The sequence below is a fragment of the Acinonyx jubatus genome, chromosome A2, assembly GCF_027475565.1.
Source record: "Acinonyx jubatus isolate Ajub_Pintada_27869175 chromosome A2, VMU_Ajub_asm_v1.0, whole genome shotgun sequence".
In the NCBI taxonomy this organism is placed as follows: domain Eukaryota; kingdom Metazoa; phylum Chordata; class Mammalia; order Carnivora; family Felidae; genus Acinonyx; species Acinonyx jubatus.
The window spans coordinates 123,985,869-123,999,946 of NC_069383.1; the positions used below are offsets into that span (position 1 = coordinate 123,985,869).

Genomic DNA, 14,078 nt, shown 5'->3' on the forward strand with positions numbered 1-14,078 from the left:
TTTTAGCAGAATAATTTGGACAATGTTTTGTCCAAATTCATTTAATTAAAAAAAATGTAATGTTTATTTATTTTTGAGAGAGAGAGAAACACAGAGTATGACCGGGGCAAGGGTAGAGAAAGAGGGAGATACAGAATCTGAAGCAGGCTCTGAGCTCTGTGCTGACAGCTCAGAGCCCGACATGGGGCTTGAACCCACAATCTGTGAGATCATGACCTGAGCCGAAGTCAGATGCTCAGCTGACTAAGCCACCCAGGTGCCCCAATGATTTGTTGTCTCCCATGGCTTCTGGTTTAATATGAGACACCAAATAAGTCCTCATTATATGCAGAACCAATAAACTGATTAATAAATTATATATTATAAGATACCTACTATATACTAAGAACTATGCCAAGTGCTAATCAGAAAAAGATGAATTATTAGACAGCATCTTTCAAACAATTTGGACCAGCAAGACCATGGGATTTATGGTATTACCATAAATGGGATTACCATAAAAATAGTCCAAGAAACGAAACATATCCCAAAATTGTGCAGCCATTAGTAGCAAGGGAAGGGCTAGAATAAATCCTTTTGATGCTAGTCCAACATATCACATAGGTTAAAAATATATACATATATATACATGCACACACACACACAAACACACACACTCGACATAAAAATGCCTTTTTTTGGTTTATATAGTGCAATTAGATCAATGAACAAGAAAAACAAAGATCCACATATTGGAAATTAGAAAAAAAAAATCACTCTTTACAGATTTGAGAGCATTCCTATAAAATACCACAAAGTCCATTGAAAAACTACAGTAATCAATCTACAAATTTAGAGAAGTATATAGAGAGCTCTCATACACACAATCAACAACTATTTAGAACATACAAAGCAATGGAAAGAGAGAAGTTATCCAAAAATATTTCAATACCTTAACAGAAAGCAAAGTAAGTGTACAATTACATCATTTGATTAAAAATCCATATATCAAGGAGTATGATAATCACTGCAGTTGTTAACATTCCAGCCTTTCTCTAAGAACTTGTTTTTTAACAAAAATTTAAATCTTACATACAAATCAACACAAAGGTTGAAATTAATGTTGAATTTCTTTACTCTTCAGATACATAAATCATACCTTTACCAAACAAATTAACAGTTTAAAAGTCTTCAAGTATTTCTTCAGTGCTGTCTATATATTTGAAAACCAGTTCATAGAATACTGTAGGCTTAAGAGCTCAGCATGGAGAATCAGACAGATTTAGGCTGGAATCCTGCTTAATACTTACTTTACTACATGGCTCTAGTTAGGTGAACTCTGCATGCCTTAATTCTGACATCCACAAAATAGTGAAAATACATCCCTCATATATTTTCCATTTTAATGAAAAAATATGGGGAGAGCACTTGGTACTGATCCTGCTACTGAGCAAACACTCAAAAAATGCTAACATGCTACCTCTACTGGGATTATGCCTGTATCTATGTAACTATATGGCCCAACTCAGAACAGACCTTAGGAGCTAAAACTCATACGTGACCTGGATTGCTACAAGCTTTGAACTACCTGGACGCAGAATAGCTCACTGAGACCATCATCAAGATGGCTTTTGCAAGCAGCACAGTCCTAGGGTTTCAGGTATGGAATTCATGTCCTCAAAATCTAAAATTTTCTATGACCTCAGTTCCCTAATTTCCACTTTGAGATGATGCTTAGATGTAAAGACTGTTACACATGGAAGGCACTATGATTAAAAATAACCTGATTTTGTATAAGCGTGTTTTCAACCAAATGTCACAGCAGCACAAGGGCAGAGCCCAGTCTGAGTAATGAGGCAAAACAACTCAAGGCTCACAGTACAATGTGCTATACCAGCGGGCTATCCACAGAGGTTTCTACAAACAGAAGTACGCTTAAGGTTGAGGCCAGAAGCATGTGTTGGAGACAAAAGAAGTGCAGGGTGGAAGTTACATGCGCTCTGAATCTCTGTTACCTCATTTACTAATGCTTTTCTTTGGCACGTTTCTTAATTCTCAATGCTTCTTATGCATAAATATTAAATATATACCCTCTGGTACCTACTGACTTTTCCTCTGATTCAGGGATTGGTAAACCTTTCTGAAAAGAACTATATTGTAAATATTTCAGCCTTTGTGAGCCATGTAATCTCTGCCACAGCTACTCAATTTGGCCACTGTAGTGAGAAAGCAGTTACTGACAAATGTAAATGAGTGGACATGTATGGCCTGTTTCTGAGAACAGGCAGCAGGCTGGATTTGGTCTACAAGCCAATTTACAAACCCCTTTGTTGTTAAGGTAGTATGCCAGCTTACAAACCACCATCATTAGATTCTCAGAATAGCAAACCAAATACTCAACCAATAATGAAATATTAATAGGTGGACCCAATTCAAATTTCTGCTTACTTATCTGATACTGTAATAGATAGCCAGTTAAGTTTCCATTCAGTTTCTTAGGTAGTCCCCAGGTTAAAGTAGCAGTGTCTTTATCAACTTTGATGACCTTCAGAAAAGCTGGTTGTTCAGGTACTAGAAAACAGAAGATCAAGAAGAGACACTTATAAATTGGTAAGTTTCTTTTTTTTAATATCCATTAGATAACAGTTTTTTATAGAAATTGAGAAGCTAACTCATATGGAGTACATATTAATTAACTACTAGTAAGGAAGGAAATGTTTAATTTGCTCATGGCATAATTCCCATTGTTGGCATTATTGTCCACTGTTATTCTTACCTCCTTCTGGTGTCTGAAATATATAAGGCTCACTCTCTGGACCAGCTCCTTTGGAATTATAGGCTAAGACTGTTAAATGAAATTCACTAAAGGCATCTAGAGAAGGAACCATTCCATAGTTTCTTTGTCCTGAAAACCTCAGAATGTTTACTTCTTTGGGATGTGTTCTTCCATCCAACAGACTTTTTGTTTTCCACCAATTTATCTGCAATGGAAACAGGAATGCTTTAACATTTTGGCCATGGTGGCAGATGCTCTTGTAGCTTCTTCTGAGATCAGTTCTTATTTGCATTTAAGATATTTATTCAGCAACAAGAAGAAAATCTATAATAAAAACCTGATATCCTTTTAGATGTCCATGGACTCTGTCCTTTGGAATTGTTGACCAGGAAACTTTAACTAAGGTGCTGTTTATAACATCCACACCATGGATCACTGGAGCTGTATCAGGATCTGTTAAGCACATAAGAATCATGAGTTTTCAATAACCTTTAAATGTGACTGTATCCCCTTTTCAAAAGGTGATTTTTCATAATGCTTAATCTGAGCAAAGCACTCTTAGGAAATCAATTCCAAATGGAACCAAGAGAGTTTCTCAACTCGCAGGAGTTTCAGGGCCCTAATAGGTTTCTAGGAGAAATGCAGCTCTCCAGGCAGGGGCAATGTTACTAGAAACAGTGGCCAGTGAAATACTCTGTGGGTATCTCGCCTTTAGAGGCAGGTGAACTAAACAATGTAACTAAAATTACTTGACAATTTGATCAATCTTTTGGGAACAAAAGCTAACTGAGCATATGCTAAGTGTAGGCAATGTTGGATTGGCTCACATAATCCTGAAAACAATGCAATAAAGTAGTAGTATTATCCCCATTCTACAGAGAACTAAGTATAGAAGAATAAGCCAAATGCAGAGTAGCCAAGATAAATAATATCTTAGTTCACAGTGATGTTTCTGGTGTACTCGGGTAGAAGAATTTAGGTAGCAGGCAAATAAGGAGTTAAGTCATTTCACATTCTCAACCTTCCATTCTTGGATCAAAATATTACTCTGGACACTGGAAGAATAATGAGAGTAATGCCTTAATGACATGAAATAGAGCATCTTTCCTTTTTTCAATAACCTACTTGTTATTATGGTCTAAGTATTTAATAATATGAGCATATCAGTAGTACCTCAAAACTGTGTGTGTGTAATTCTATATACAAATCTCAGTTTGCATCTCATCTGCATGAGGAAGATTCCAGACATACAAGTGAGTGAGGCCCGTGCATGGCAGCAGATGGTTGTTAGGAAGTCTTTGATAAGTAAGGACAAATGTCACTGGAAACCATATGACAGTTATACTGATCAACTAATTACAGTGAATGATTACTCATCTTTGATTTTAATATAGAAATGGGTTTACTGGGAAGTTGAATAAAATTAAAACTTTTAACATACTTCCTTACTACTCTATAGTGATCAGCTATCCTACAGTCAACCCTCAAGTAGGAACCAAGTGTTATATTTCTGTTAATCTCCCACAGCTAGTATATCCTCTTTGCATGCAGTAGTTGCTCAAAAATGTTCATCAATAGAAATGCAATATACATGAAAGAGGTGCTTGGCGGTTTCAGGTGTATCACTTACAGTCTTCCCCAGAATACAGAATCACTGACTGAGGCTCAGGGCCAGAGCCAAGGTGATTGACGGCTTGGACCTGGACATCATAAGGAGCGTAGACAGTAGGCGTCATCACGCGCAAGGTGTGGTTTGTGACTGTCTCTTCTTCCCACTCCACGGGGGCTCCCTGTGGCTTCCATGTCACTCTGTACTCTAGTCCTGGTCCATTCTGCTCCATGGATTTCAAAGGCTAAGACAAAAGGTAAGACTCATCTAGTGTGATCACAGATATGCTGAGTCAGAGACGGCGGCAATCCACCCTAAATTGCCTAAGAAACATTGCAATAGAGGGATCGGGTCTTGGAAGATCGTAAACCTCCCCCTGGCTTAGAAACGCTTAGGAAAATTTTTGTCTTTCTCTAAGTTTGAAAGTTAGTCCTTCACCTACCTAAGTAGTAAGGAGCCACAATTTAGATGCCTTGATTATGCCCCTGTGGTTAAGTTTCACTGTTCGTATATGAAAGGATTTACTAAGAAATTCCACAGAGGACTTTTGCTTTTGTCTAAATTTTACTCTACTATTTCATGACCAAAGAACTAGGAGATATAAAAAGGGCATGATCATGAACTGCATGATTGTGAAAGAGATCTCCCATGAATTTTCAGTCAGAACTCTTTCCACCTGACCCCATCCATCCTTCTCCATCTGCTTTTCAAGAGAAGAGAGAGATTGAGTAAATCCTTATTTCTGGATAATATGCATGTTTACACATTAGCGCCTAGAAGATATAGCTCTTCTCTATAATAAAATAACTCTCTAGCTTCTTGACTATTTCATTAAGACAAAGTGCCCCCCTCCCATTACCAACTTCCACTATATTTTGCTGTAAAAGAAAATTTAGTGGAGGAATTTCTCGTATAGGAAATTGGTTATTTCCACTCTCATTTTTAATCAAGCATTACTTTAATTAAAAAAAGTTAAAGTGATTTAAACCACCTATTTCATTCCAAAAATGGGAATATGCATTTAAACGAATCTGTTATATAGAATACATAAAAATGTGACTTTAGTCCTAGAGCGTAAGGTTCACTTAAATAAACAGTAATTTTGTGGGTATAGACGAGTGATTCAGTAATGTGGTATATAGTGTTTTCTTACAGAATGTGCAAAGCTTCTTGACTCAGTCCAATTTACTAAAATACTCTTTAGATAGATTGGCTGGAATTAGGTTGAAAGGAGTGCTATATCAGCAAAATAATTTCAAGTTACACGGACTCCAAGGTGATTCCTTAAATTAGTTATGAGGGGAAAAAAATCAAAACAAAACAAAACCCTTCTGAGATTTCAGTCACTGTCTATACTTTGCATTCAAAGTTTTGCACTGAGGTAATTATTACTACCATCAGGATATAAATTCACCAGGGGCTCTAGCAGTGCCCAGATGAATCAGGCCACAAGCTTCTAGTTTCATACCGCAATCTGGAATTACGGTTCCTTCAGCCTCTACCAACAATAAATGTGCACAAATAAAAGTATTCAATTTACACATGTTTTGCTCCAAGGAAAATTGCTACATTTGATAAAGCTCTCTGGCAAATTTTAAAATAAACTGTCACCATAGGTAACACTTTTAAGAAAAATCTTATCTAAATCACCAGGCTCCTGGGTGCCTGGACTCCGGAAGAAGCCGGAGGAATATTTTGTATTTGGCTTTCAGACAACTGGCAACAAAACCACAGCAAATTCTCAAAGAGGCCCCCAACGAAGATAGCAGACGGGAAGGGCAAAAGCAGGGGTGGGGGTCGGGCCCTCTTTTCATCACTGACTCAGCGCAGGGCATCTGGGTAAGGTCATTAAAATGAGAGTCCCAGCTTCTCTGTATGAAACATACAGCTGATAGCATCGAGCTGCGGTGGCCCTTCAGGAGTGCGGACGACTAATGAGCTGATACTGGTATGCCGTGGTGTGTTTCTCTGAGGAACCGGCCTGATCATTACATGCTATTATTTTCATCTAACCACTTATAACATCTGTCTGATGGAAATTTCTATGAAACTTAAGAGAGAAAAGGACAGAGACTCTACAAGAATAAGATATTAACATAATTTCAGATTATAAATTAAGTAATTATCAAGACAATGTAGTAGCAAATATGTATGACCACAAATTCAAGGAAAGAAATAATATTCTTGGATATATTTAGATTCTGTGTATTACCATTTGTCTTCAAATTTCAAATTCGCAAACTTTAATTGCACTGAAATGTGAATAATGGGTTAGTGTTAATATAAAAATATTGACTAAAAAACATCAAACTAAGGTTCATACATCCTAAAACCCTTCGCAAAATCGTATCTGGAAAGAGGTTTAGAAATAAAATAGTATATTCCGGCATACATGCAAGAATGTTCTACATTTACATACAATTCAGTGAATTTAATGTTGGAAGTCTATTATTCAAATCACAATGTTTGGTAATCTACTTTCAAGTAGGTTAAATTACTTGTTCATGAATATGTCCAAAAAAAGAGGGGGGGGGGATTACCCACTAAGAAGAAATTTAGAAATGACACTCAAAAAAAAGTCATCTGAGCAGATGTGAAATTTCATCCCAAATTCAAAGACGAAAGTCTACTTCATAACCTTTAATAGAGATATATAAAGGGGCAAAAAGTACAGTTTAAAGTCCACAGATACCTATGCTGATACCCTAGGTTTGTTGATGTCTAGTGCCAATCACCCTGACCTCAGCTCCTATATCTAGACAAAGCTGTAAATGACAAGGTTGTTCTCGGAATTAGAAAACAGTATACAAAAAGCTTGATCGTGCTTAGTAAGTAGTGGGTATTATTTGGCAGCCATCCTTTAGATATTCATAATGTTTATTAGACCATGTACTAAAATTTAGTGAAAATTTTTGAGTATATTTTTTACATGAAAGGATTGAGAATACTAGTTGTAAAAATACTAAAAACTCTGACAATTTTGATAATTGATCACAATTATATCAACCTTTATAAACTTTACATAATTTACCACTGTTTAACATTCTAATAATATTCTAATCACAAAGATCTGTAAAATATACAAATTTAATACATTTATAAAATATACAAATCTTATAAATTCTTAAATCTTATAAATTCTTAAAAAATATTTTCCTATCCTTACACGTAGCATGCAGATCTAAAGGAAAGAAAAAAAAAAAAAAAGAACACAAAGTAGTGTATAACACATTAAAGAATACATACCTCCCATTTTATAATCATTTCCTTGGGTTGAGAGGCTTGAACCCTTATGTTTTGTGGATTCTTGTCTGGAGCTGAAAAATTATAAGTATTAAAATTACACTTTCCAATTTTACGGTCCATAGGTAAATCAGCCTGTCATCCCTCCTCCAGCTTAAAACAATTTAAAATAACTTTGATTGTATTTGTTTATTTCTATCTGGCCAAGTCTGTAAAAAGACTTAAGGCAATTTTTCCCCCAGCTTTATGTAATTGACATGTAACATTGTGTAAGTTTAAGGTATAGAGTGTAATGATTTCATAAGTGTGTATGTATGTATACATATACATATATGTATCAAATACATAGATACACATTTTATATTTATATATTGTAAAATGATTATCACTGTAAGATTAGTTAACCTATCCATGAGCTCACATAAGGCAGCTTTAAATATATATTTTATTTGGGACGCCTGCGTGGCTCAGTCGGTTGAGCATCCAACTTCAGCTCAGGTCATGATCTCATGGCTTGTGGGTTCAAGCCCCGCATCCGGCTCTGTGCTGACAGCTCAGAGCCTGGGGTCTGCTTTGGATTCTGTGTCTCCCTCCCTCTCTCTACCCTCCTCCGCTCATGCTCTGTCTCTCTCTGTCTCAAAAATAAACATTAAAAAAATTTAATATATATTTTTATTTAAAGGGGTAAAACCATACACTTGAAGTAATATAATTATTATTTAATAGAAAGTAGACGGTTCATTTTAGGTATCTTCATTTTAAACCTGCTCTTTAAATTTTTCAACTTGCTTTTTTAAAATTCTTAAACCTACTTTAAAAAAAATTATTTGAGAGAGAGAGAGAGAGAGAATCTTAATCAGATTAAGATTAAGAGAATCTTAATCTCCATGCCCAGCACAGAGCCTGATACAGGCCTCAATACCATGACCCTCAAAGCATGACCTAAGTTGAAATCAAGAGTCAGATGCTCAACTGACTGAGCCACCCAGGCATCCCCAAATGTTAAACCTACTTTTTAAATATACATTTTAATTTTAAACCTTTCCTTTTCCTATTAGAATTACTGTTAGTAATGTGTGCTGTGAATATTTCCATCTTAACAGACAAACACCATGTCTTAATTTCAACAGCCCAGTGTTAGGGACAACAAATAGGAAAGAGCAGGTAATGTGCCCATGAAATATATTCAGATGGTTCCATTTCATAAGAAAGGGCTAAGTGTAGTTTTAGTGCCAAACGCAACTTACACTTAAATCACACACGTATGTGTGATTCAGTTACTATCTCTTCTTGCTTTTCCTCAATCCAAAAAGGAAGCTATACCCTCGCGTATTTATTTTGCCCAGGGGAAAAAATAATAATGTCACTGTTATGACCACTCAAGCAGTCCTAGATATTTTCAAGTGTTGGGGCACCTGGGTGGCTCAGGAGGTTAAGTGTCTGATTTTGGGTCAGGTCATGATTTCATGGTTCGTGGGATCTAGCCCTACATCAGGCTCTCTGCTGTCACCTCAGAGCCCACTTTGGATCCTCTGTTCCCCTTCTCTTTGCTCCTCACCCACTTGTGCTCATGCTGTCTCCCCCTTTCTCTCTCTCTCCCTCAAAAATAAACATTAGAAGAAAATGTTAACAAGGTGACTACAATGAATCAACTGTTTTATTTCAGAAAATTTAAATAAAAAGGAATATAAAGGGAGAAAGCTGATTTTCTATATACTGAAATTCAGTTTATAACATACTTGATACCTGATTTTAACATGATACTTACCTATCACAGATAATTCAAAGTAATGTTTGCTCATATACCTCCTTGTAATTTCCTGCTATCAAACATGCATATACTACTTTTTAATCTGATGTACTTTGGATATTTGTGTGCTGTTAGTTCGCAGAACTTTTCAAGCTGTCTATTAGGAGATATCTAAAACCCTACACCATAGTATCAATTTGTTGTTTCATATGTTGAAAGATGGGACAAAACTAAAATATTTTGAAACTGATGATATTTTGAAATATTTTATTTTGAAATATTCAAAATATTTTCAAAATATTTCAAAACCTGATGTGAGAACTCACATACCTGCTGGAGGTGTTTCATGATGATCTGATGGCTGGCTAGGTTGGCTTCTCCCTACTTCATTCACGGCTATGACCCTGAACTGATATCTCACATATGGAGCCAAAGATAATATGACTGTTGTTTCTTTTCCTTCGACTCTAGTCAGTTCCTCCCATCTTCCAGGTTCTTCCTTGTTTCCTTCAAATTCAACAATGTATTCTGGCAGTAGAAGCATAAGAAAAAGTAAAAATTAGAATGGAGTTAGTATGTTTAAGTTATAATAACACTTACATACAATATACAAAGTCTGAAAGGATGGGGAGCCTAGGTGGCTCAGTCTGTTGAGCATCTAACTCTTGATTCAAGCTCATATCATGATTTCACAGTTCGTGGGTTCCAGCCCTGGGTTGGACCCTACACTGACAGTGAGAACCCTGCTTGGGATTCTCTCTCTCCCTCTCCCTGCCCCTCCTCAGTTTGTGCATGTGCATGCTCTCTCTCTCTCTCTCAAAATAAATAAGTAAATAAACATAAAAAAAGTTTGAAAAAATATTTTAAGAAGGATAATCTAGAACTGTGGTAAAAAAAAAATGGCCTTAATATTAACTGTGACTCAGGAGCTTCAGGAACATAGTTACCCCAACATAGTATTCCCTACCACTAATATGGCTATTGTGATCATTTCCAGCGTCCCATGTCAGCCGAACACTCCTGTTCTGTCTTTCAGACAAGTGTAGGTTTTCTGGTGGATCCGGAACATCTAATTAACAATAAAAAAAAATTAAGGTAAGGAGAGTGCAGATTGTGGCTTTGTCCACTCAATTTTCTCCCTGAGGCACATTGCCAGCCCCCTTTCTTTCTCTCCAGGCCCAGGTCTCCACACCCAATTGTCCACATCTCAGCAGCCCTCCAGTTCTGCTTCAAATGCAGCTTCCTGCACATATATTCCCTACCATAAACACTCTCTCCCTTCCCTCTGATGCCAGTTCTCAAAGGGCATCCTTGACCATGATCATAAACATTCTTTCAGAAGTAGATATTAACAATGAGGATTTGTTTCTGGGCCCTGTCTCTCTGGCTTACTGACGGAGCTGGGCCCAGGAATCTTCATTTCTAAGCAGTTGCCCTGCATTCCCATTATGTGCAATTTTGAGAAACATGATCTATCTCAAGAGGATCAGTATCTTCCTGCTCATATGTTTATTTATGTACCTGATCATTTCCTGAATATGACAGATCTTCAAGAGTTATAGGGACTGCATTTTATTAATATTTGCATCACCCTCAGTGCTTTGCATATAAATGTTTTGTGACTAAATGAGTAAGTGAAAAGTATAATATCACTTCAATCATGCATGCAATTACCACATTCAAGCAATAAAATTAGGCCCTATGACTATAGGAAAATAAGATAAAGAACATGAACTCAGGCTTTCTTTTTTGTATGCTCTGGATTTTAATTGTAATTTCTAACAATAAATTCTCAGTATATAACAGCAACTTTTATACTCTCTTGGCCTAGAGTTCTGAAAAAGAGTAGGTAGTCTGTTTTTATTGGAAGAGAAAAATCTGGCACCAATAAATATGTCACAGACTAGAAAATTGAGTAGGTGATGATTTTTTTTTAATTTAAAAATTTTTAATTTTAAAATGTATTTAAATTCCAGTTAGTTAACATACAGTGTAATATTAGTTACAGGTGTATTACTTAGTGATTCAACACTTCCATACATCACCCAGTGCTCATCACAACAAGTGCACTCCTTAGTCCCCTCACCTTTTCACCTGTCCCCCTGCCCACCCCCCTTCTGGTAACCATCAGTTTGCCCTCTATAGGTAAAAGTCTGTTTCTTGGTTTTTCCTCTCTCTCTTTTTTTCCTCTTTGCTTATTTTTTGTTTCTTAAATTCCATATACGAGTGAAATCCTGTATTTGTCTTTCTCTGACTGATTTTGCTTAACTTAATACTCTGGCTCCACCTATGTCATTCCAAATGGCAAGATTTCATTCTTTTTTATTGCTGATAATATTCCAGTGTGTGTGTGTGTATGTGTGTGTACACACACACATACACACACACACACACCCCACATCCTTTTTATCCATTCATCAATCAATGGACACTTGGGCTTTTTCTGTAATCTATTATAGGTAATGCTGCTATAAACACTGGAGTGCATGTATCCCTTTGAATGAGTATTTTTGTATTTGGGGGGTAAATACATAGTAGTGCAATTGCTGGATTGTAGGGTAGTTCTATTTTTAGCCTTTTAAGGAATCTCCATACTATTTTCCACAATGGCTGTACCAGTTTGCATTCTCACCAATAGTGTAAGAGGGTTCCCCTTTTACCACATCCTCACCAACACCTGTTGTGTCTTATGTATTAATTTTAGCCTGTCCAACAGGTGTGAGGGGATATCTTATTGTAGTTTTGATTTGCATTTTCTGAGGGTGAGTGATGTTGAGCATCTTTTCATGTGTCTATTGGCCATCTGGATGTCTTCTTTGGGAAAATGTCTATTCAAGTCTTCATCCCATTTTTCATTGGATTATTCATTTTTTGGGGTGTTGAGTTTTATAAGTTCTTTATAGGTTTTGGATACTAAGAGTAGGTGTTGACTTTGAGTGTTACAGTCCATGGAAATGTTTATCAAAATAAAGGAAGAGTGAAACAAAACAAAAAACCAAACGTATCCCTAATGGTCTTTACTTCTGAAATTTGATTTCAATTCTCTCTTGTACCCAGGGACATTTGTCTTTTCTCAGTGGAGACAATTAAGTAATATCTCTTAGGACCTTCCCATGGGCTCCTTATTCCCCAAGTGGGAGGCATCATCTATGCCCCTGTGAGTATTTACCAATTTCTGGAAATTTACACTGGCAAAAAAAACATTGTTTTTTATTCAAAAGAGACTATTTTATTTTAAAAATGCAGTCAGTGACTGTGCAAACTTCAGGGCCTTAAATAAGAAATTATTTCCTCAACAGGTTTCAGATCTGTGAGCTCAGAGAATTTACATTTCTCTTCAACACTTCCTAAGAGCTCACTCATTTTTCAACTTACCTAAAGCAACCAATACAGACTGTAGCATCTGACATTAAAATCTGCTCTTTCCAAAAAGCATATGGAATTAGAATTGATGGAGTGCAGTTGATACTTAAAAGATTGATATAGTTAAAGGACAGTTAGATCAAGGACAGCTACTTCTGATTGCAACAGGTCAAGCATATCTTTTCAAAAATCATTTTCTGGGGAAAAGAATTTCTCTAAACTACACAGGGATCTATTTGTTACCATCAGTTAGTGAGATATGCTTCTTTACACCAGGGACTGGCTTCAAATATTAGAAGGTAACCTCCAAGAAGTGGTTAAGAAAGTACAATCTTGTCATAGAATATTTTTTAAATGAATTTATTTTTATTCTTAGAAAATTGGTTAAAAACTTCATATGTGAGTATTATATGTGATCACAGCAACTCTATTTAAAATTATCAAAATCTAATGGTTTTGGAAGATAGTAGCCTAATCACATGACTCATATATTAAATTTTATAAGGAGCTTTGGACAGCGTGCAGCAAGTGGTATGGTGTCCCAATTCCTTAGCTGGCTCCATTGCTTAAGATACTTAGGGAAAAAGTCCAGGGATTCTGAAACTTTCTCCTACACGTGCAGTGCCTGAGACAAACTCTACTTTACCTGAAGCTCAACTATTTTATCTGATGACTCACTAGTGGATTAACTACTAGAGGGTTGGGCCTTTCTGAGTGCAAACCCCTGAAGTAGCTAAATTCCTATGACCAAACATCTCACCTAAAGGTACAATTCTACTGAACCAAGTCCATACCCTTTACCACTTGGGAACTCGTGTGTATGTGTGTGTGCGCGCGCGTGTGTGTGTGTGTGCGTGTGTGTGTATGTGTGTGTAGAACCCAGTCTGATGACCCTTTGTTTCACTTAAACATGATGGTCATTTATTTCTCTTGAAATATATATTTGCTTCTCTTGAAGAGATCTAGCATGTTTAGTCATTTTTCACATCCTACCTCCAAATACACTGAATTATTTCCTCTCATCCTGGACACTCTATTAGCAATCTACCTGTGGATTCCAGCAACCAGAGAGCTAAAGATACAAATCCTGTTACTAATAATGATTAATCTACATATGTAATAAAGGAGTTAGGCAAAATCAAACACTAAAGGAATATCAGCAAACTGGAAGAAAGACTAAATGGTTCCCACAGGGGGAAAAAATTGTAACAGAAAACTACTTTTAAAAAAGGTCTCTATCAGTCAGGGTCCCAGCAGAAATGCAATAGTTCACACAATTTGGATAGTGCCAAGAGTTTTTAGAAAAAAAACTCTTTCAAAAGAGATAGGCAGAATATATGGAGTGAGGGGTGGAGGGA

The 14,078-nt window shown here is 36.4% G+C and overlaps 1 protein-coding gene across 21 annotated transcripts in view; it reads right to left on the reverse strand.

Moving 5' to 3' along the window:
• The window catches only part of CHL1 (cell adhesion molecule L1 like), a 200,822-nt gene that overhangs the window by 13,993 nt on the left and 172,751 nt on the right, over positions 1-14,078 (reverse strand). For all 21 annotated transcript variants that reach the window (XM_027042497.2, XM_027042498.2, XM_027042499.2 and 18 more), the window contains 7 exons: positions 10,325-10,426; positions 9,688-9,885; positions 7,611-7,681; positions 4,386-4,608; positions 3,093-3,208; positions 2,756-2,960; positions 2,428-2,550 (listed from right to left, as the gene is read on the reverse strand). In XM_027042497.2, the coding sequence (XP_026898298.1) occupies positions 2,428-2,550; positions 2,756-2,960; positions 3,093-3,208; positions 4,386-4,608; positions 7,611-7,681; positions 9,688-9,885; positions 10,325-10,426 (1,038 nt within the window). The remainder of the gene's footprint in view (positions 1-2,427; positions 2,551-2,755; positions 2,961-3,092; positions 3,209-4,385; positions 4,609-7,610; positions 7,682-9,687; positions 9,886-10,324; positions 10,427-14,078) is intronic.